General features: G+C 45.3%; 2 protein-coding genes across 3 annotated transcripts in view; both read right to left on the bottom strand.

Annotated features, from left to right (window-relative positions):
- LOC141236309 (multidrug resistance-associated protein 1-like) overlaps nucleotides 1-6,244 on the bottom strand; it is a 62,964-nt gene extending 56,720 nt beyond the window's left edge. Inside the window, exon 1 of one of the 2 annotated variants that reach the window (XM_073668241.1) lies at nucleotides 6,050-6,244. In XM_073668241.1, coding sequence (XP_073524342.1) covers nucleotides 6,050-6,100 — 51 coding nt within the window. In that variant the 5' untranslated portion in view covers nucleotides 6,101-6,244. The remainder of the gene's footprint in view (nucleotides 1-6,049) is intronic. The other variant, XM_073668242.1, reaches the window with a different exon arrangement.
- A 3,068-nt stretch (nucleotides 6,245-9,312) lies between these two features.
- The window catches only part of RBM11 (RNA binding motif protein 11), a 69,437-nt gene continuing 55,365 nt past the window's right edge, over nucleotides 9,313-23,384 (bottom strand). Inside the window, exons 3-5 of the mRNA XM_073668239.1 lie at nucleotides 22,509-22,581; nucleotides 17,337-17,433; nucleotides 9,313-10,567 (exon numbers count right to left, since the gene is read on the bottom strand). Coding sequence (XP_073524340.1) covers nucleotides 10,262-10,567; nucleotides 17,337-17,433; nucleotides 22,509-22,581 — 476 coding nt within the window. The 3' untranslated portion in view covers nucleotides 9,313-10,261. The remainder of the gene's footprint in view (nucleotides 10,568-17,336; nucleotides 17,434-22,508; nucleotides 22,582-23,384) is intronic.

The following is a 23,384-nucleotide window of genomic DNA, read 5'->3' as shown; positions in this document are numbered from 1 at the left end:
TTGATGACTGCTTTGCACACTCTCTTGATGAGCTTCAAGAGGTAGTCACCGGAAATGGTTTTCACTTCACAGGTGTGCCCTGTCAGGTTTAATAAGTGGGACTTCTTGCCTTATAAATGGGGTTGGGACCATCAGTTGTGTTGTGCAGAAGTCTGGTGGATACACAGCTGATAGTCCTACTGAATAGACTGTTAGAATTTGTATTATGGCAAGAAAAAAGCAGCTAAGCAAAAAAAAAAAACGAGTGGCCATCATTACTTTAAGAAATGAAGGTCAGTCAGTGCGAAAAATTGGTAAAACTTTGAAAGTGTCCCCAAGTGCAGTTGCAAAAACCATCAAGCGCTACAAAGAAACTGGCTCACATGAGGACTGCCCCAGGAAAGGAAGACCAAGAGTCACCTCTGCTTCTGAGGATAAGTTTATCCGAGTCACCAGCCTCAGAAATCGCAGGTTAACAGCAGCTCAGATTAGAGACCAGGTCAATGCCACACAGAGTTCTAGCAGCAGACACATCTCTTCAACAACTGTTAAGAGGAGACTTTGTGCAGCAGGCCTTCATGGTAAAATAGCTGCTAGGAAACCACTGCTAAGGACAGGCAACAAGTAGAAGAGACTTGTTTGGGCTAAAGAACACAAGGAATGGACATTAGACCAGTGGAAATCTTTGGTCTGATGAGTCCAAATTTGAGATCTTTGGTTCCAACCACCGTGTCTTTGTGTGACGCAAAAAGTTGAACGGATGGACTCTATACATGCCTGGTTCCCACCGTGAAGCATGGAGGAGGAGGTGTGATGGTGTGGGGGTGCTTGGCTGGTGACACTGTTGGGGATTTATTCAAAATTGAAGGCATACTGAACCAGCATGGCTACCACAGCATCTTGCTGTGGCATGCTATTCCATCCGGTTTGCGTTTAGTTGGACCATCATTTATTTTTCAACAGGACAATGACCCCAAACACCCCTCCAGGCTGAGTAAGGGCTATTTCACCAAGAAGGAGAGTGATGGGGTGCTACGCCAGATGACCTGGCCTCCAAAGTCACCAGACCTGAACCCAATCGAGATGGTTTGGGGTGAGCTGGACCGCAGAGTGAAGATAAAGGGGCCAACAAGTGCTAAGCATCTTTGGGAACTCCTTCAAGATTGTTGGAAGACCATTTCCGGTGACTACCTCTTGAAGCTCATCAAGAGAATGCCAAGAGTGTGCAAAGCAGTCATCAAAGCAAAAGGTGGCTACTTTGAAGAACCTAGAATATAAGACATATTTTCAGTTGTTTCACACTTTTTTGTTAAGTATATAATTCCACATGTGTTAATTCATAGTTTTGATGCCTTCAGTGTAAATGTACAATTTTCATAGTCATGAAAATACAGAAAAATCTTTAAATGAGAAGGTGTGTCCAAACTTTTGGTCTGTACTGTGTATATATATATATATATATATATATTATATATATATATACGCACACACACACATACACACACACACACATACATATACAGTGGGGGAAATAAGTATTTGATCCCTTGCTGTTTTTGTAAGTTTGCCCACTGACAAAGACATGAAAAGTCTACAATTTTAAGGGTGGGTTAATTTTAACATTGAGCGATAGAATATCCCCCAAAAAATATCAAGAAAATCATTGTATAAATTAGATAAACTTATTTGCATTTTGCAATGAGAAATAAGTTTTTGACCCCTACAAACCATTATGGAGTTCTGGCTCCTACAGACCAGTTAGACGCTCCTAATCAACTCGTACCTACATTAAAGACAGCTGTCTTACATAGTCACCTGTATAAAAGACTCCTGTCCACAGACTCAATTACTCAGTCAGACTCTAACCTCTACAACATGGGCAAGACTAAAGAGCTTTCTAAGGATGTCAGGGACAAGATGATAGACCTGCACAAAGCTGGAATGGGCTACAAAACCATAAGTAAGACGCTGAGAGAGAAGGAGACAACTGTTGGTGCAATAGTAAGAAAATGGAAGAAATGCAACATGACTGTCAGTCGACATCGATCTGGGGCACCATGCAAAATATCACGTCGTGGGGTATCCTTGAACATGAGGAAGGTGAGAGATCAGCCTAAAACTACACGGCCTAATAATCTCAAGGCAGCTGGGATCACAGTCACCAAGAAAACCATTGGTAACACATTACACCTTAAAGGTTTAAAATACTGCAGTGCCCGCAAGGTCCCCCTGCTCAAGAAGGCACATGTGCAGGCCCATCTGAAGTTTCCCAATGAACACCTGGATGATGCTGTGAGCTATTGGGAGAAGGTGCTGAGGTCAGATGACACAAAAATTGACTTCTTTGGCATTAACTCAACTCGCCGTGTTTGGAGGAAGAAGAAGGATGAGTACAACCCTAAGAACATCGTCCCAACCATGAAGCATGGTGAGGGAAACATTATACTTTGGGGATGCTTTTCTGCAAAGGGGGCATGAAGACTGCACCGTACTGAAGGGAAGATGGATGGGGTCATGTATAGCGAGATTTTGGCCAACAACCTCCTTCCCTCAGTAAGAGCATTGAAGATGGGTCGTGGCTGGGTCTTCCAGCAAGACAATGACCCAAATCATACAGCCAAGGCCACAAAGGAGTGGCTCAAAAAGAAGCACAGTAAGGAGTTGAAGCTCCGAGTTGCCAAGCGACAGCCTCAAAATCGTAATGATTTAGAGATGATCTGGAAAGAGGAGGGGACCAAAATTCCTCCTGACATGTGCACAAACCTCATCATCAACTACAAACAACGTCTGACTGCTGTGCTTGCCAACAAGGGTTTTACCACCAAGTATTAAGTGTTGTTTGCCAGAGGGATCAAATACTTATTTCTCACTGCAAAATGCAAATAAATTAATCTAATTTATACAATGTGATTTTCTTGATTTTTTTTTGGATATTCTATCTCTCAATGTTAAAATTAACCTACCCTTAAAATTATAGACTGTTCCTGTCTTTGTCAGTGGGAAAACTTACAAAAACAGCAAGGGATCAAATACTTATTTCCCCCACTGTGTGTGTGTGTGTGTGTATATGCATGTATATATATATATATAAATTAAATAAAGAAATAAAGCACGGCAGCTTGTGTTGTGACTCATCATATAATTGCCGTCCTCGGGCCGCGGTGTGCGCACTACAATGGTGGGAACGTTCCCTTCAGCTATTCCATCATCCTCCCCAACCTGAATGTCCGCTGCATTTCTAACAAACCAGTGTCGGGTGGTTGTATCCTGCAGAGCCTGACATTAGGCTCGTTACGTGTGAGGAGCTCGGAGCTTCCCTAGAACTCGGCGTCACTCAGTTATCGGAATTGTATTCTGCAGATCTGGTCTTGATGATCGTTCATCATTCTAGGACGGGATCCGATTCGGTCTGTTCAGGTTTAGGAACAAACGTCATAACTTCATGTCCAATGCAGATCAGATGCTTAAGTCCTCGTTCAGACATCTGCTTTCCACATATAAGTTCTATCTGGGATTTTAGGAATAGAACTCGTACCCATTGTAGCCCATACATAAAAGAAAAACGGACCGCGTCTCCACACAAAAACACAGACATGTCCGTGGAGAAAAAATAAAAAATAATCAGAAGTGGTGACTTGTTTCTATGATACTTTTCCTCTGATTGTTCCACTCCTGATTTTGACTTACAAATACTGATGTAAATACTGACCAAATACTGAAGGTGTGAACGTGGCCTGACTCACATGCTGCAGGTACTTTTTCCCTCCTTTACTCTCATATAACTTACACCTCCCGCTGGGAATCTGACATTGGACCCACTAACCAACTCAGAATGGCCCCAAATTTGGTCCTCGTCTACTGGAGGAATATTAGACACCTTAATGCTGGGAATGAATTACAAGGTGCTGACTGGATGGTATCTGACCCAGCTACGCCACAGCCGTCCCCGACTGTTCTCCCGAATGCTGTACTTCCACCTGTATCATATATGGTGGCCATGCCCAATAGTCCGCAGACGCTGGTTCAGGGTATACTTCCTTATTCTGTCACTGAGATTAACCTTAAAGACCCCTGAAAACTGTACTCAGCCATACTCAGACAAATTTGAGAAAGTTTGGCTCCCCTGGGCGGAATACACCAACCGACTCCCCTTCACCACTTTGCCTAAAAACTTCTGTCACCTCCGACTCTTCATAAAGTACTTATTAATCATGAGACTTGATAGGTGTCCCCCTCGGGCCCCTCTCTGTATGTTCGGCCCCCCCTACAGCTCCTATAATTATGTGTTTTTACTAACGTTTCTGCCATGTATGATATTTGGGATACGTTAAAATCAGCAATAAAAACTTGCTTAAAAAAAAAACAACAACTGCGCTCGATCAAAACTAGACAGGTCTGTGATTTTTTTTTATCATAGGCAAGAGCTCTGTTAGTGAAAACCACAGATAACACCTGTCCGATCCAAATCGGTCATTGGGAACAGTGTGATGCCCCCCCCCCTGCGTAGCCCTCCGTACAGTACGCAGCCCCCCCCGGCGTAGCCCTCCATACAGCACGCAGCCCCCCACATAGCCCTCCATACAGTATGATGACCCCCACATAGCCCTCCATACAGTACGCAGGCCCCGCCCACGTAGCCATCCATACAGTACAGGCCCCCCCTCCCGGGTAGTCCTCCATACAGTATGATGACCCCTGCATAATCCTCCATGCATAATAGCCCCAACATAGCCATCCATACAGTATGATGGCATCCGCATAGTCCTCCATACAGTATGATGGCATCCGCATAGTCCTCCATACAGTATAGCACCCGCAGAAGTCCTCCATACATAATGACCCCCGCATAGCCCTCCATACAGTATGATGACCCTGCACAGCCCCTCATGCACTATGATGGCCCCCACATAGCCCTCCATACAGTATGATGGCCCTGTATAGTCCTCCATACAGTATGATGGCCCCCGTACAGTAAGATGGCCCCGCATAGTCCTCCATACAGTAGGATGGCCCCGCATAGCCCTCCATACAGTATGATGGCCCCGCATAGTCCTCCATACAGTATGATGGCCCCGCATAGTCCTCCATACAGTATGATGGCCCCCGCACAGTATGATGGCCCCGCATAGCCCTCCATACAGTAGGATGGCCCCGCATAGTTCTCCATACAGTAGGATGGCCCCGCATAGTCCTCCATACAGTATGATGGCCCCCGCATAGTCCTCCATACAGTATGATGGCCCCCGCACAGTATGATGGCCCCGCATAGCCCTCCATACAGTATGATGGCCCTGCATAGTCCTCCATACAGTATGATGGCCCCGCATAGTCCTCCATACAGTATGATGGCCCCCGCACAGTATGATGGCCCCGCATAGCCCTCCATACAGTAGGATGGCCCCGCATAGTTCTCCATACAGTAGGATGGCCCCGCATAGTCCTCCATACAGTAGGATGGCCCCCGCATAGTCCTCCATACAGTATGATGGCCCCCGCACAGTCCTCCATACAGTATGATGGCCCCCGCACAGTATGATGGCCCCGCATAGCCCTCCATACAGTAGGATGGCCCTGCATAGTTCTCCATACAGTAGGATGGCCCCGCATAGTCCTCCATACAGTATGATGGCCCCCGCATAGTCCTCCATACAGTATGATGGCCCCCGCACAGTATGATGGCCCCGCATAGCCCTCCATACAGTAGGATGGCCTCGCATGCCCCTCCAGACAGTGGGATGGCCCCGCATAGCTGCAAGTTCCGTCTCTATACAGGATAAGTGTCCCCATAAATGAGGCAGTGATATAGTGACAGTGAATCTGGCAGTGATACAGGTGTTATTAGCACTGTCACCCAGCTTTCCCAAACCCCTGAATGGCAAGTCCGACTGAGGAGAGGGGAGTAAACTACATGATGGTGTCAGCCGTCACCAGACTTCTCAGGGAAGGTAGAGATGAATGTGCCATTTGCAGGAGAGGAGGACTGTTCCCGTTTACTCCCGGTCACGCTATGTATACGCCGGTACTCCGCAATTATCAGCCCTGGCAGCACAAGGACACAGTGTGACGTTACCTGCCCGGTGTCAGACAGCCGCTCATACACGGCGCTGCTCCTGGCCAGCATGGTGTGACTGCAGTGGATCCCAGGATCTGCGGCGATCGATCACTTCCTTACACCACAGATCCCATCACACCGCAGCACATGACACTCACCACTCGCGCCCCCTGCTGGTCACTGTGCGCCGCTTCCTGCTTCTTCCATTCACCTTCTCTCTGTGCATTCACATTCCAGCAGCCAATCAGAGGCTGTAGATGACAGCCAGCCAATAGCGTGCGCCGAAAACAATCACACGGAGAATTTCATGACTCTGACATCCAGCCAATCGTGATACATGTCAGGGACAAAGAGCCAATCAGGGATTGCGCTGTGAAAATCGGACCAATCACAAGCTGTGGAAGGCTGGAGGCGTTTCTTTACCTGTCATTCATACACAGAGGAGAGCAGCCAGGTGGAGACTCGGAGTATTAATGTCAGGTGATAACCCAGAGAGCAAGGTGGAGCTGTGATGATGCTGCAGCACCTGTCTCCTGCTCTCATACAGGATAAGAAACTAAGGCTCTGTTCACACCTGTCTCAACTTCTTTTTAATTACAGAAACTTAGGTGTAAATAGATCGGACAACCCCTACCCATCTAGACATTGAGGTCACCACATTGTATCTAATGGTTTCAGCAATGTTCCCAATACAGGTAGTGACTTACAGTAAAGTCTGCAGCAAGTGAGTTGTGGAAGTTGTAAGCGACTGATCTGCAATGGTCTCTGTTATTTACAGCAAAATCACTGCTCTAAAAAAGTCGCAGACAAGTTGAACAAATGTTTTTGGCCGTACAATATGCTGCCAGCAAATAGCCCCCCCCCGCCATATAGTCACATGTGCCAGGATTCAGGGCCGAGAGGACACGGTGCTGTACCAGAACGTCTCCCCCATAGCCACGTCACCGAAGATAGCGCTGCTCTACAGGACGGCGCGGAGACTGGCCACGAGCCCTCTGCCTCCTCCAGACTTTATAAATCATTTCCAGAAGGATTCAATGTAAAAGCTTTTATGCATAAAGATGACAAAACTATTCTCCGAGTGATGCCTTTATTGGCTTCATGAGCTGATTTGTTTCCCCAGTGGCTCCAATTCAGTGCTGGACTGGCCCACCAGAGAACCGGACAATCCTCCGGTGGGCCCTGGCTTCTCCATCAGGAGAGCTCATAGTGCAAACCTTGCAGCTGCTATGGGGCTCTTGAGCGGGGAAGAAAGGTGGGCCCTCAGAATCAAATCCTCTGGTGGGCCTAATGTTCTTCAGTCTGACACTGCTCCCATTACAGGAACGCACTGGTATCAGTAACCTCTTTACCATCAGCCATTGGATCGTATCTTAGTAAAGGCAGAAGGCATGGCGGGGGGATGTTATACACCGAGGGCAACGGGACTGAAGGAAGAACCTGAACTCAATAATTAAGAGATGTGTCCCAATACTTTCCTCCATATAGTGCAGATCTCATATTTTGTATTCTCCCTCTTACTGCAATAAGTAGGTGCCGCCATGTTCCTCTGACCCCAGTCATGTCAAGGTCTCCTTTGCCTCTATCCACTAGCCTACAATGGCAGAGAGACTCCCCTTGAAAAAGCAGTGAGTGCGAAACACGCATCGGGGTGCTGGACCTCACTATTTGGTGTCAAAATGGGTAAGTCATCACTTGATGCTATTTTTTGCTTCTCTTGCATCATAGGGATTTTTTGCCTGACCACTACAAGTCTATTGAGACTACACTATACGCTATGGATGGCTATCCATGTATTATAGGAAGAAGATGTGATTTGATACTTGCGTTAATGTCTTACCCTGAGGTTTCATCACCTGTCTTTACCTGAACAATCCTCTTTGTCCCACCTCCATGCAGAGGTTTTCTTTCCGTCTCAACAGGTGTATGGTAAAATGTAATTTTTAATATTATGTTAAAATTTGATTTTATATTTTTTTGTGTTTTTTCTGGATACCTAGTATCCAAATGTAGATCAGTATATGGTACAACCCACTGCACTTTACTCTATGAATTTGTGAATGAGGAGACAGAATACTATATGTCTCCAGCCAATATGAAGCATATATGCAATCTGAATATTTGTCTGTACAATGGCAGAGTGATCCAAGCACAATTTGAAAAAAAAAAAAAAAAACACAGCAGAGAAGATAGGGAGACCAGTGATTGCCCCTATGAAGCGGACACTCATCTGTGGCTGTAGGATGTGATCGCTGTTCCCCGCAGGCACCATTAATAATTTGATGCTTCTATCTGGGGGTTGCAGGCTGTATATTATATGCTGCTCACAGCGCTGGGGATCAGGCAGCACTATGTGGCTTTGCCATTATTTGTGACATTTGATTTTTAGGTGAATACGTTCCCTGCTGTGTAGGGGGCTGCAGCTATCCTGTATAGTGCGGCGTGGCCTTCCCAATGGGCATTCAGGCTCGGAGCAGAGTCTGATACCGCAGCCCCCCGATGGATCAGCGCTGGGGACATGGGTCGGAGCATGGCTGTGCAGGAGGCCGTCGCAGCGCTCGTCAGAGCCGTCCTCTGTTGTGGATGTCGCCCCTTTCTGCTTGGAGATGATGTAATAGGAGTTGAACAAACAGCCCTGAGCCTCACACATTATTCACAGGAACAATAGTGCTGCACCTTGTTACAGACCCTGGTACCAAGTATCAAACACAGACGTGAACGTACTGCAGTCTACAAGTGCCACCAGGTCTGGGCATTCTTATACAAAATATTGGAAACCAGATTTAGCCCAAAAAAAGCAACAACTTAGAGTATTTATACTATTATGATGGAGAAGAAACACTGCTGATTTTTCATTTAGAATTCCAGGTAGAAAATCCTCACTATTATAGGAGCAGCAAAGTGAATGAGATTTTACCACGTTTCATCCACGCCCTGCAGAAACAGTCATGTGCAGATTTGACGTCCGCAGCAGGTCAACAGTCTGACTTTTGCAAAGTCCGTGACACAATTGGGGGAAAATTTGTAGACAAAATCCAAAATGTCAAACATGGCAGATTTTGCAGTCACGGAATTTGCTGTGAAATACGCTACAGACATTTTCCAGGATTCGGCCATGCAGAAAAAACTTGTAAGGAATAACCATATATGTCGATATCATCTTGGGAGGGGCGGGTGGGTTCCCGATGCCAGTGTCCATATAGTGATGGCATATGCACACCATGCAAAATCCCCTTTAACAAAGTCAACTCTCAGTTCAGTATGGAAAAGACAAAGGGAAATTTTACTTTAAGATTGGTTAGAAACTTGAAAAAAGATTTGCAGGCAAAATGACGACTTCTTTTTAAAGCTATGGTTTAGTTTCCCTTTAAAGCGTATCAGTCACCAGATTTAACAAAACAAACTGCATATGTTACTAAATAGATCTTAGACCTGAAGAGGTTGGTGCATTTTCCTTTAAAATCCATGGTCAGAATGGCTGTATAATTCTTCCCGAAATGGTAATCTCAACCTGCACCCACCTAACCTGTGACAGCTCCTCAGTGTCCCTCCTCCCTGCTGGGATCTCACACTGCTCAGGACAATCTACAGCTGTCAGTCAGGCTGGGTGGGTGGGCAGAGAATGACTCATTTTAAATATCAGTATTATATACAGGCATTCAGACATGGATATTCATATTAATAACACCAGTCTCATCAGGTCTAAGATTTACTTTATAATGAACGGATCCTATGAAGAAATGTTTTCTGAAAGAAGACAACACTTTAAAAAGGGACACATTTACTTAAGGCTGACATTTCGGATGTCGGCCTTAATCCTTAGACTGGTGGTTAAAATGTGCCAAGAAGTGCTCTCTGCGTAGATTTTTTGTGTATATTGGGTCCACAAAGAGAAATCTAAGCTGTGAGCTGGACTAGACTTCTACTTTTTGGCCCCACAATTGAGGTACATGGAAATTCAATGTAAAGTTAAATACACTTAATATTTAGGATTTTATTATTATAGTAATATTTTAGGATTACCAGTGAAATGTAAAGTTTTTTTTTGGGGGGGGACGTTCGTACTCCTATTCAGTAAGCAGTCACAATCTTGCAGCCGATCTCTAGATAAAGTGTAAACAAAATGGTACGGCCTTAAAGCTGGAAGCACTTAATAAATAAGGTTTTACAGGCCGGGTTTAGGGTCCACCCTGCACCAGCACAGCAAGCGGACGGAGACTGCGCCCTCAATCACAGCTTTCTCCTCTTGGACTTTTTACGTTTTTTTAGTTTCTGGGAAGACTTAGCTTTTTGAGCCTCTAAGTCGTCATTATCGGTATCACTGCTCGCCGCTTCTCTCTGTCGCTTATTAGATTTATAGTCGTATAAAACCTTTAAATTCTGTCTCTGAGAACTCGGGCCGGCGCTGAAATTCTCTGCGGGTTCATTACATGGGGGAAATGTCTCATAGGTCCATGGATGCGTCATCCTGCAGGGAGGAGGTTCTTGAGCTGCTGCACCAAATGGAGGCGGTTGGAAGGACAAAAACTGGTTCATCTAAAAAAAGAGGGAAAACACAAGTTATAGTCACATATTAAATCCAGTCTATTCCTACAGAACTATTAATAAAGCTATGTTCACACGTTGCATTTTGCTGCGTTTTTTTAATGCAAATTAAACGTTTTACCAACAAAAGCAGGTATCAGGTTTTGCTTAGTTTTTAGTGAATAAAAACAGGTACAGCAGGATGTGAAACCCATTTATTTTTGTGATTTTCCCAAGTTTAAACCATAATGTCTTGGTCTCCTCACCTGAGATGGCAGTTAGGATTAGTACAGTTTAATTAAATTAGTGATATGTGTAAAGTAAACACTGTCTGACCAAGGTGTGAGATTGAACAATATTTGAGCAACTCAAGAACTGACTAAAGTGTGAAAGTAAACAGTGTCCTACAAACTCAATGCTCGGCCAGTGTCTTAGGTAAATTATTCCCGACCAATTCACCTTCCCCCGCCTTTAAATTTGTAATTGTGTATTTTTCATGAACTCATATGACCTTTTTTTTGTTCAGAATATTCACTATTTTTTCTGACATAAAAATCTTTTTCCACTAAATAATTTGAGCATAAAATCATTTTTTGGAAAAAAAAGCAATATGGTTTCACATATGTCTTGCATTGGTGACCTGCGTTCATGCTTCTGTGGTGGAAGCAAAGCTGAACTTTGGGATCCTGAAAAAAGCAGCAAAACCTGCTTTTTGTAAGCAATTTCTTTAATGTTAAGAGAGCAGATTTTGCCTGCAGAAATAAAAACGCAGCAAAAAAGCAATGTGTGAACATAACCTTAAGCTTTCATTCACCACAAGTTATTAACAGCTCAACTTTGGAAAAAAATGTGCCAAATTTTGGTGCAAACTAGTCCATCTAGTTTAAGATGAAGAGGTGTGGAGGGGTAGTTACTTTAATGTAACAGTGAGTGCTAGATTACTCTAAAATGTAGGTGCAAAAAGTACAACTAAGGCGGCTTAAAGCAAGATGAAAAAGTGTCCAAAGATTGTGTTTGCTTTTTTGGAGAATAAAGTTTACTAAAGTGACTCCTCTCCAAATAGTGTGTATGCGTGGGCGCATATATATTATATATATATATATATATATATATATATATATATATATATATATATATTACACACACAGCTCAAAAAAATAAAGGGAACACTCAAATAACACATCCTAGATCTGAATGAATGAAATATTCTCATTGAATACTTTGTTCTGTAAAAAGTTGAATGTGCTGACAACAAAATCACACAACAATCATCAATGGAAATCAAATTTATTAACCAATGGAGGCCTGGATTTGGAGTCACCCCCAAAATTAAAGTGGAAAAACACACTACAGGCTGATCCAACTTTGATGTAATGTCCTTAAAATAAGTCAAAATGAGGCTCAGTATGGTGTGTGGCCTCCACGTGCCTGTATGACCTCCCTACAACGCCTGGGCATGCCCCTGATGAAGTTGCGGATGGTCTCCTGTGGGATCTCCTCCCACACCTGGACTAAAGCATCCGCCAACTCCTGGACAGTCTGTGGTGGATGGAGCGAGACATGATGTCCCAGATGTGCTCAATCGGATTCAGGTCTGGGGAACGGGCGGGCCAGTCCATAGCTTCAGTGCCTTCATCTTGCAGGAACTGCTGACACTCCAGCCACATGAGGTCTGGCATTGTCCTACATTAGGAGGAACCCAGGGCCAAGCGCCCCAGTATATGGTCTCACAAGGGGTCTGTGGATCTCATCTCGGTACCTAATAGCACATGGAGGGCTGTGCGGCCCTCCAAAGAAATGCCACCCCACACCATTACTGACCCACTGCCAAACCGGTCATGGTGAAGGATGTTGCAGGCAGCAGATCGCTCTCCACGGCGTCTCCAGACTCTGTCACGTCTGTCACATGTGCTCAGTGTGAACCTGCTTTCATCTGTGAAGAGCACAGCGCGCCAGTGGCGACTTTGCCAATCCTGGTGTTCTGTGGCAAATGCCAAGCGTCCTGCACGGTGTTGGGCTGTGAGCACAACCCCCATCTGTGCATGTCGGGCCCTCATACCACCCTCATGGAGTCGGTTTCTAACCATTTGTGCGGACACATGCACATTTGTGGCCTTTTAGAGGTCATTTTGCAGGGCTCTGGCAGTGCTCCTCCTGTTCCTCCTTGCACAAAGGTGGAGATAGCGGTCCTGCTGCTGGGTTGTTGCCCTCCTACGGCCCCCTCCACATCCCCTGGTGTACTGGCCTGTCTCCTGGTAGCACCTCCAGCCTCTGGACACTACGCTGACAGACACAGCAAACCTTCTTGCCACAGCTCGCATTGATGTGCTATCCTGGATGAGCTGCACTACCTGAGCAACTTCTGTGGGTTGTAGAGTACGTCTCATGCTAGCATGAGTGTGAAAGCACAACCAACATTCAAAAGTGACAAAAACATCAGCCAAAAAGCATTGGTACTGAGATGTGGTCTGTGGTCCCCACCTGCAGAACCACTCCTTTATTGAGTGGGTCTTGATAATTGGCAATAATTTCCATCTATTGTCTGTTCCATTTGCACAACAGCATGTGAAATTGATTGTCAATCAGCGTTGCTTCTCAAGTGGACAGTTTGATTTACTTGAAATTATATTCTGTTCTTTAAGTGCTCACTTTATTTTTTGAGCAGTGTATATATTATACATACACACATATATATGTAGAATCATTATTGAGTACATACACAGAGTAAAAAGTTACTGCAGAGAAAAAGAAAAATTCCAGCGATGCCCTATTAAAGAAATTAATGTGCCACCCACTAAGTAAACATTCTCCCTGAGGCTCAAATAAATATTGAGAATGTTCTGCAAGTTGTAAATGGCATCTAGTAAGAGAATAAAAATATAGCTCAGAGAGAAATGTATGAGATCAGCTTATTTAGAAAAATAAGCCTGAGAAAGGGTTAATAGACTCAAACATAATAAATGAGTAGAGAAGAGCGGTGTTCGACTAGAACTGTTCGCCAATCTCAAATTCGAGCTGTTGTGGGCGGTGTTTGAGTCGTTCGACGAACGCGAACGATTTGCAAAAAATTCGGCTGTTCGAGGTTATGTTCGATAACTGTTCGTGCACCAAAAGCGTAAATGGATTTTTTCACATCATGCAGGGATTGCCTGCCACTCACTGTAATGCCGCAGCCATGGTGGTTGTGGAATTACAGTGGTTGCCCAAATCGATGGGAACAGTGCCAACAGTGAAACATGAAAAGCCGGCAATTCAGCAGCGGCATACACCGGTACCCGACAATTTAGAACAGAAAGAATAGAGTATCACACATAGATTAGATAGATGGAAACATGTCAGTCACATATATATGAAGTACAGTGACAGTGTTGATTACTGTACTTGTCATTTAGTGTTAAAATAAAGGATTTATTAAAAAAAAATTGGCGTGGGGTTCCCCGTAATTTTAGTCTCTGGCGGAGGTTAAGCAGACGGCTGGGGCAGATGTTGAAAGCCTGGGAAGGGGATAATACCCACGGAGCTTCCCAGGCTACTAATATCAGCCCCCAGCTGAATGCCTAGCCTTTACTAGCTATTAAAATGGGGGACACAAAAAAAAAAAATGACGTGGGGTCCCCCCTATTTTAATAGCTAGCAAAGGCTAGGCAGACAGCTGGGGGCTGATATTAATAGCCCAGGAAGGGTGCCATGAATATTGGCCCCCTCCCAGGCTAGAAACACCAGCCGTCAGCCGCCCCAGAAATGGCGCATCCATAGGATGCGCCAATTCTGGCACTTAGTCTCACTCTTCCCACTGCCCTGTAGCGGTGGCAGTGGGGTAATAGGGCTGGGGTTGATGTCAGCTTATAATGCCAGCTGACATCAAGCCCAGGTTAGTAATGGAGAGGCGTCTATAAGACACCCCTATTACTAACCCCATAGTCAAAGTTAAAAAAAAAACCACAAACACCCAGAATAAAGTCCTTTAATTGAAATAAACACACAATTCTTTATTGTTCTAAATTAAACCATACTTACCGTCACGCCCATTCCAGCTGAAGCCAATGTCTTCTGCAATAAAAGTAAAATAATAAACCAACCTCATGCTTACCTTTCCATGGTTCCCAGGACGGCTTCAGCTCTGCTACATTCACATGACAGGCTGGATCGCAGCCGAAAGCTGCCATCCAGCTTGCCATGCCGCAGACACTGAGAAGCGCATGCATGCTTGTGCTCCTCAGTGTCTCGCTGTGACGGCATAAAGATGAGCCGAGTTCATGTCCAATGAACTCAGCTCACCTCATGCACATCACTGACAGCGTGGGAGAATTCTCCTGTGCTCAGCACTTGAGCAGGAGAATTCTCCCACGCTGGGATGGCATTGAGATGACAGGCTGGATCGCAGCTGAGCGCTGCCATCCAGCTTGTCATCCTTCAGAGACACTGCAGAGCGCAAGCATGCCTGCGCTCTGCAGTGTCTATGAAGGATGGCATGCTGGATTGCAGCATTCAGCTGCGATCCAGCCTGTCATCTCAATGCCATCCCAGCGTGGGAGGATTCTCCTGCGCTCAGCGCTTGAGCAGGAGAATTATCCCACGCTGGGATTGCATTCTGATGACAGGCGGGATCGCAGCTGAGCGCTGCCATCCATCTTGTCATCCTTCAGAGACACTGCAGAGAGCAAGCATGCCTGCGCTCTGCAGGGTCTATGAAGGATGGCATGCTGGTGGCAGCGCTCAGCTGCGATCCAGCCTGTCATCTCAATGCCATCCCAGCGTGGGAGAATTCTCCTGCTCAAGCGCTGAGCACAGGAGAATTCTCCCACGCTGTCAGTGATGTGCATGTGGTGAGCAGAGTTCATTGGACATGTACTCGGCTCATCTGGATGCCGTCACAGCGAGACACTGAGGAGCGCAAGCATGCCTGCGCTTCTCAGTGTCTGCGGCATGGCAAGCTGGATGGCAGCTTTCAGCTGCGATCCAGCCTGTCATGTGAATGTAGCAGAGCTGAAGCCGTCCTGGGAACCATGGAAAGGTAAGGATGAGGTTGGTTTATTATTTTACTTTTATTGCAGAAGACATTGGCTTCAGCTGGAATGGGCATGATGGTAAGTATGGTTTAATTTAGAACATTAAAGGAATGTGTGTTTATTTCAATTAAAGGACTTTATTCTGGGTGTTTGTGTTTTTTTTTAACTTTGACTATGGGGTTAGTAATGGGGGTGTCTTATAGACGCCTCTCCATTACTAACCTGGGCTTGATGTCAGCTGGCATTATAAGCTGACATCAACCCCAGCCCTATTACCCCACTGCCACCGCTACAGGGCAGTGGGAAGAGCGAGGCTAAGTGCCAGAATTGGCGCATCCTATGGATGCGCCATTTCTGGGGCGGCTGACGGCTGGTGTTTCTAGCCTGGGAGGGGGCCAATATTCATGGCACCCTTCCAGGGCTATTAATATCAGCCCCCAGCTGTCTGCCTAGCCTTTGCTAGCTATTAAAATAGGGGGGACCCCATGTCATTTTTTTTTGGGTCCCCCATTTTAATAGCTAGTAAAGGCTAGTAGCCTGGGAAGCTCCGTGGTTATTACCCCCTTCCCAGGCTTCAAACATCTGCCCCAGCCGTCTGCTTAACCTCCGCTAGAGACTAAAATTACGGGGAACCTCACACCAATTTTGTTTTTTTTAATAAATCCTTTATTTTAACACTAAATAACAAGTACAGTAAGCAACACTATCACTGTACTTATTATAGATGTGACTGACATGTTTCTATCTATCTAATCTACGTGTGATTCTCTATTCTTTCTGTTCTAAATTGCCAGGTACCGATGCTGAATTGCCGGCCGGCTTTTATAAAGAGTGTCTTCTGAGCAGTTTGTCAGCTTTTGGACATCTTTGAAGGTGTTTTCTATGTGTTTTTGTTTGCCTGCCATTGGTTTTAACGGTGTTCGACGAACAGTTCTACGAACATCCCGGTGTTCGACGAACCAAACCCGAACACTACGGGGGGGGGGGGGGGGGGGGTGGCTCAACACTATACATGAGCAATGTCTCCCCCTAGTGGGCAATTTGAGTCTCAGGGACAATGTTTACCTAGTGGGAGGCACATTAATTTCTTAATAGGATAGCATTGTTACTCTGAAGTAACTTTTATTTGCTTGTACTCTGTATGTACTCAATAAAGATTGATTTTTTTATTTACCATTTGTAGAGGACTCACTTTGTATTGGCTTTTTTGACTCCTATCAACATGTCCGATATGTTCAGGTAACTAAACCTCATCATCCACAGCCTAAGCCACTGTGATACATTTGGTGCAAGATTAAATATTACACTGGGTGATGGGCCAATAATAAAGGAACTGGCAATCACCAGATAAATTGTCGGGTGCAATGTTTTTTTTTAGCAGATGCAAAAATCATTTTTCTCGGCAGCACATCTTCCATTGTAAACATGCAATGTGCTGCTGAAAACCGATGTATGTGCACAGGATGTTGTATCAATGGTCATTCTGTATACAAAGAAGGTTTGTCAGTCTATAACATCTGCCGATCAGCTCGTCTGCAGCCGGTTGGTGGTTGTTTAGCGGCCTAGATCATCCAGTGTCTGCCCCAGTGTGCATGGGAGAGGTCAGGGAAATCCAGCCCCATGGCAGCGAGTCCTGGCTCCCCCGCGGGGGTCACTTACTGGCCGTGCCATCAGCAACATCACTGATTTTAATGACTGCTTCCCACTTCCCTGTACAAAGATAAAGATCCCTTTCCCAGGACCCCAACAACACACTTATCAGAATCACTTACCATGCCTTGAAAATAATAATATGCCTCTGAGAAGTAGTTATTGCTCAGGCCGGGCACAGGACAACCTGGTATAAATGGCTCCCCCACTTCAGGCATTCTGGATGAGAAAAACAAAAAATAACCATTTTTATTCATATCTATTAATTCTTACACAATTTGTGCGTGTTGTAGAGCATAAGAGTGCAACATGTAATTTGGGGTCACGTGCTCCCACCACCAGTCCGGCCACAGGCGCCCGCCCGCCATGCTTTTTTCGGTGCAGCACGTGCTCCCAGTTTGCTCAACACTTCAGAGAGCGCGACAAGGGGAAGAGGTGTTGTAGGCAGGAGGAGTTATGAGAATGTCAGATATGTCTGGACTTCATCGTATGCCTGCCTGTAGAGTGCTGAACAGAGAAGACCCCATTATTCTGACAGTTGTCGTTCAGAGATTAATGGCATGTACTGTCAATACGCCATACATGACTGTACCATTCCCAAGGGTGGAAGAAAAACAATCTAACAATGTGTCCCTTAACTCTAAATGAATACACCCTTCATCTAGTTATGTTGATGATATTAAAGAGGTTGTCCGGTGAAAACAAGTCATCATCTACCTACAGACTTGCTAATCGGTGGGTGGGGAGTCCGAACGTTGGGACCTGCAGAACAGGGAATTTTTATCACTGTTACAAAATGGTGTGGCAGGTTGGAAGTCAGGCCACCGCTCCATTAATTCCCTATGGGGTTGCCGGAAAAAGATGAGCACAGCTGTTGGCAGCTCCATAGGGAATGACCGGAGCAGCGGTGGAGCATGTGCAGTGCCGCTCCATTCCCATGGGAGAAAAGTCCCCCGTTCTGCTGATTGGTGATCGTCCCAGTGGTGGATACGTGTGATATTCACATGAAAACAAAATACCACCTATCCACTACTGGGACCCACATCCATCAGCAGAACGGTGAACTTTTATCCCAAAGAGGGTGCAGTCAGACGGCCGTATAAATCAGACCAAAATCGGATTGCAATGCATGGACTGGTCGGTGGCTCTCCAGACCCGAAGGTGAAGCTGTATAGAAATATATGAAGCTGTCACGCGTGTGTCAGGAGAGCCACAGGCCAGTCAGTGCATTACGGTCCGATTTTTACGGACGTGTCACTGAACAGACGCAGTGACTCTCTGGCGCCTGAACAGAAACAGGGTGAAAACACTGCCCAAAGAAGGGCAGATAAGGTAGAAAGAACTGCGTGAGTGCAGTGCGCAGGCAACGGCACGTCACAGGGCAGTGTGATGTGCATGGGAGGGGGTTGGTATTGTAATGGAGAGTAGGCAGGGATTCCTTCCAGGCACCGCACGCCTCAGAGCCTGGAAGAAATCATTAACATAAAAGATTAAAAGTGTATTTCTCAACATCTAGACTGCAGCTAGCAGTGAGGCATACAGGTAAGAATAGTTTAATCATTCTATTACCTGTATGCCCATAGTTATAGCTTAAATGAGTGCCAGGGGGTGACAGGTTCCCTTTAACACAGCAGGTTTTCCTCGCTACCAGTGCAGGGGTTAATCTGTTCAGTTGAAGCTTCTTGAGCTTTCCTACCTGGATTGTCTCAGCTGTTCAGTGTTGGCCACTTCCCTCTGCTATATATGCTCGCCTCTAGTACTTAGGAATTGCCAGTGTTAGTTCTTACTGCCTGGTTCTGGAGGTGTAGTCTGTGGTTTGGAGTTTGGAGATTTGTCAGGAGATTTTTGCTTGGAGTTTTGTCTGTGTGCATATCCTCATCCTCTTCTATTTGGTTTCTCCTTTAACTCCCTGGTGTTCCACTCTGCTTGGTATGTGTATTTTGTATGATTGTTATTTTCATTTATCCCTTTCAGTCTTCCCTTGTTTGTCTAGTTAGTGTTATCCTATACACTTTGGTTTCCCACCTCCTTGGGTGGGGGCGGGGACAAATAAAAGGTTAATACAGGAGTATAGCAAGGCATCCGAACCCGGTGTCTCCACCTTCAGGAGTAATCTGGGGGGACAGGGATGGACTAGGGCGCCCCTAGTTCTAGGGACCTAGTAAGCACCCACAGTCTGCCTGACATTATATATACAGACACATTTCTGTATCTATAGACAAATCACAGGCAAATTACAAGCAAGCCACTGTCGCATTGGATTTGCACTGTGGTCTAAGGAAAGTGAGCTGAATGCAACTTGTAACAGTAAATCAAACATTCGAAAGAGTTTGTGAAACTGTGCTGCAGTCTCAATAGGTCACAGGCCGCAATGTGACGCCATACTGAATTATTAGCTCCAATGCTCAAATACAACACAGAAAAAAATAGAGAGACTACACTAGGGCCATGTTCACACGTTCAGTATTTTACATCAGTATTTATAAGCCAAAACAAGGTGTGGAAGGATCAGAGGAAAAGTATAATAGAAACACGTCACCACTTCTGATCATGGCTTACAACTAGTGACGTAAAATACTGACCAAATACTGAACATGTGAATGCGGCCTTATTGTATTAAATATGCATGTGCACAAATACACATATACGAGGGTCAGTCAATAAGTAATGCCTCCTATTTTTTTTCTCCTTAAATAAGGTAGTTGTTATGTTAAATATTTGAATTTGGCACAATTCCTCAAACCTTCTTCTCCAATCCACAGCAACTGCAACTTCCTGCACCAACAGGTGGCAGGACTGTATCCGTTTGCAAAATGTCTGACATCAATGTTCGTATTAGATAACGTTCTGTGATTGAATTCTTGCATGCAGAAGGTGAAACGCCCATTCGAATTCATGAGAAATGTGTACGGTGATGCAACAGTGGATGTCAGTACTGTTAGACGATGGGTTCGTCGCTGTAACACAGCTGAAGGGCCATCACCGTTGGCTGACAAAATGCGGAGTGGCAGGCCAGTAACCGCAGTGACTCCAAGCAACATTCAGCGAGTCGATGACATCATTCGTGGTGACCGCCGGGTGATTGCAGATGAATTGTGTGGCACTATCTGCCTCAGTAAAGGCAGTGTGATGAAAATTATTGGACAACTGGGATACAGAAAAGTTTGTGCACGGTGGGTCCCAAGAATGCTTTTTACCATGCTGGAATACATGCCCTTGTTAAACGGTGGACCAAGACTGTGGAAATGGATGGAGATTATATTGAAAAGTGACAAATTAATCATTAATGTTGTGGTTTTCAACCTATGTGATTGCATTTGAATTTCTTGCCAATTAAAAGAAGAAAAAAAAATAGGAGACATTACTTATTGACTGACCCTCGTATACTGACCACAGCGTATGTGTGCAATGTACACTGCTCAAAAAAATAAAGGGAACACTCAAATAACACATCCTAGATCTGAAGGAATGAAATATTCTCATTGAATACTTTGTTCTGTACAAAGTTGAATGTGGTGACAACAAAATCACACAAAAATCATCAATGGAAATCAAATTTATTAACCAATGGAGGCCTGGATTTGGAGTCACCCCCAAAATTAAAATGGAAAAACACACTACAGGTTGATCCAACTTTGATGTAATGTCCTTAAAATAAGTCAAAATGAGGCTCAGTATTGTGTGTGGCCTCCACGTGCCTGTATGACCTCCCTACAACGCCTGGGCATGCTCCTGATGAGGTTGCGGATGGTCTCCTGTGGGATCTCCTCCCAGACCTGGACTAAAGCATCCGCCAACTCCTGGACAGTCTGTACTGCAACGTGACATTGGTGGATGGAGCGAGAGATGATGTCCCAGATGTGCTCAATCATATTCAGGTCTGGGGAAAGGGCGGGCCGTCCATAGCTTCAATGCCTTCATCTTGCAGGAACTGCTGACACACTCCAGCCACATGAGGTCTGGCATTGTTCTGCATTAGGAGGAACCCAGAGCCAACCGCACCAGCATATGGTCTCACAAGGGGTCTGAGGATCTCATCTCCGTACCTAATGGCAGTCAGGCTACCTCTGGCGAGCACATGGTGGACTGTGCGGCCCTCCAAAGAAATGCCAAAGAACACCAGGATTGGCAAAGTTGCCAACGGCGCGCTGTGCTCTTCACAGATGAAAGCAGGTTCACACTGAGCACATGTGACAGACGTGACAGAGTCTGGAGATGCCGTGGAGAGCGATCTGCTGCCTGCAACATCCTTCAGCATGACCGGTTTGGCAGTGGGTCAGTAATGGTGTGGGGTGGCATTTCTTTGGAGGGCCGCACAGCCCTCCATGTGATCGCCAGAGGTAGCCTGACTGCCATTAGGCACCAAGATGAGATCCTCAGACCCCTTGTGGGCCCATTTGCTGATGCGGTTGGCCCTGGGTTCATCCTAATGCAGGACAATGCCAGACCTCATGTGGCTGGAGTGTGTCAGCAGTTCCTGCAAGATGAACGCATTGAAGCTATGGACTGGCCCGCCCGTTCCCCAGACCTGAATCTGATTGAGCACATCTGGGACATCATGTCTCGCTCCATCCACCAACGTCACGTTGCACCACAGACTGTCCAGGAGTTGGCGGATGCTTTAGTCCAGGTCTGGAAGGAGATCCAACAGGAGACCATCCACAACCTCATCAGGAGCATGCCCAGGCGTTGTAGGGAGGTCATACAGGCACGTGGAGGCCACACACAATACTGAGACTCATTTTTACTTGTTTTAAGGACATTACATCAAAGTTGGATCAGCCTGTAGTGTGTTTTTCCACTTTAATTTTGGGGGTGACTCCAAATCCAAGCCTCCATTGGTTAATAAATTTGATTTCCATTGATGATTTTTGTGTGATTTTGTTGTCAGCACATTCAACTTTGTACAGAACAAAGTATTCAATGAGAATATTCCATTCATTCAGATCTAGGAGGTGTTGAGTGTTCCCTTTATTATTTTGAGCAGTGTATATTCATACACTATACGTCAGCACACTGCAATTAATGAATACTACTATTGCTTTGAGCAAAAAAAAAGGTAAGACACTTTCCTAACATTTTTGTTAAGATCCAGGTTGCATCGCTTCTGTGCACATATGAATTAATGACAGTGTGCTGGCGTATAGTGTATGTGTATACACAGTGCGCTACGTGTCCCTACAGCTTTAGTGTTATCTCTCAGTATGGCAATACACTGAAGAGAATCATTTGTGTTAATTAGGGTATTTTCAGATTATCACCAGATTGTGTATCAGAGCTAGCTAGAACCTCACCCAGCTTGGTTTTCCACAAAGCCATTACCAGGCCCTTGGAAGACATTGCTCGCGTCATCAGAATAGGAACTTCCTAGAACAAATGGAAAAAAAAACAAAACATCACCGTGTAACGCAGCAGCGACAGATGGAATAACACACGTGACTAAAGACTGATACAAGCAATTCTCAGCTGCATCCTACAAAGTGACAGATTTAATAGGGAAAGGTCTATTTTCCTCTATTCAATCTAGATAAGTCTGAATAGGATTAATTTTTCCTAAAATAAAGGAAGACATTAACATAATTAATAGAAAACAAGTAATTGACATGTTCAAAGCAGGGCCGCACATATCGGACAACGCTCGGCCCAGTCATGAGGGCTGCAGCGGTTTTCAAACAGATTAAAAACTAAAATTTATTACTGGTAATGTGGCGAGCCCATACCATTACCGGTTTATCCATAATCCTCTGTTGGTAGAGGTCAAAAAATGTCAATGGTACCAAGTCACAGTCCCATAATATGTTAGTGTGCATGAACCCCAACGACTTCTATGGACCAACAGAGGCACGGCTTAGCACAAGGGTACACAACCTCAGGGGGCTGCTATGCGGCCCCCTACCATCTGCTCACACACATTTTATGTCCAGAAAGGAGCCAAGTGGTGAAATATCAGTGGTGCGGTCATCTCTGGGATCCCTTGATGTAGGGTGTGGGGGAGGGGGGGTCTTCTGCCCCCTGAGTGGCTCAGAAATGGCAGTGTATAAGTACAGCTATCCTGGAGAGTAGCAAGCGTGTACGGTGTCATGGAGGAGAGGGGACCGGTCATCCTCTAATAGGGGAAAATCCTGGCTGTGGACCCCTACCGCTGAAGATAAAGCAATCGGGCCCCTCTA

The sequence above is a fragment of the Phyllobates terribilis genome, unplaced genomic scaffold (genome assembly GCF_046119375.1).
Source record: "Phyllobates terribilis strain yellow unplaced genomic scaffold, ASM4611937v1 Scaffold_2__4_contigs__length_985480577, whole genome shotgun sequence".
NCBI classification, from domain to species: domain Eukaryota; kingdom Metazoa; phylum Chordata; class Amphibia; order Anura; family Dendrobatidae; genus Phyllobates; species Phyllobates terribilis.
The sequence above is the reverse complement of the archived record's forward strand: the minus strand, read 5'-3'. Positions and strand labels throughout refer to the sequence as shown.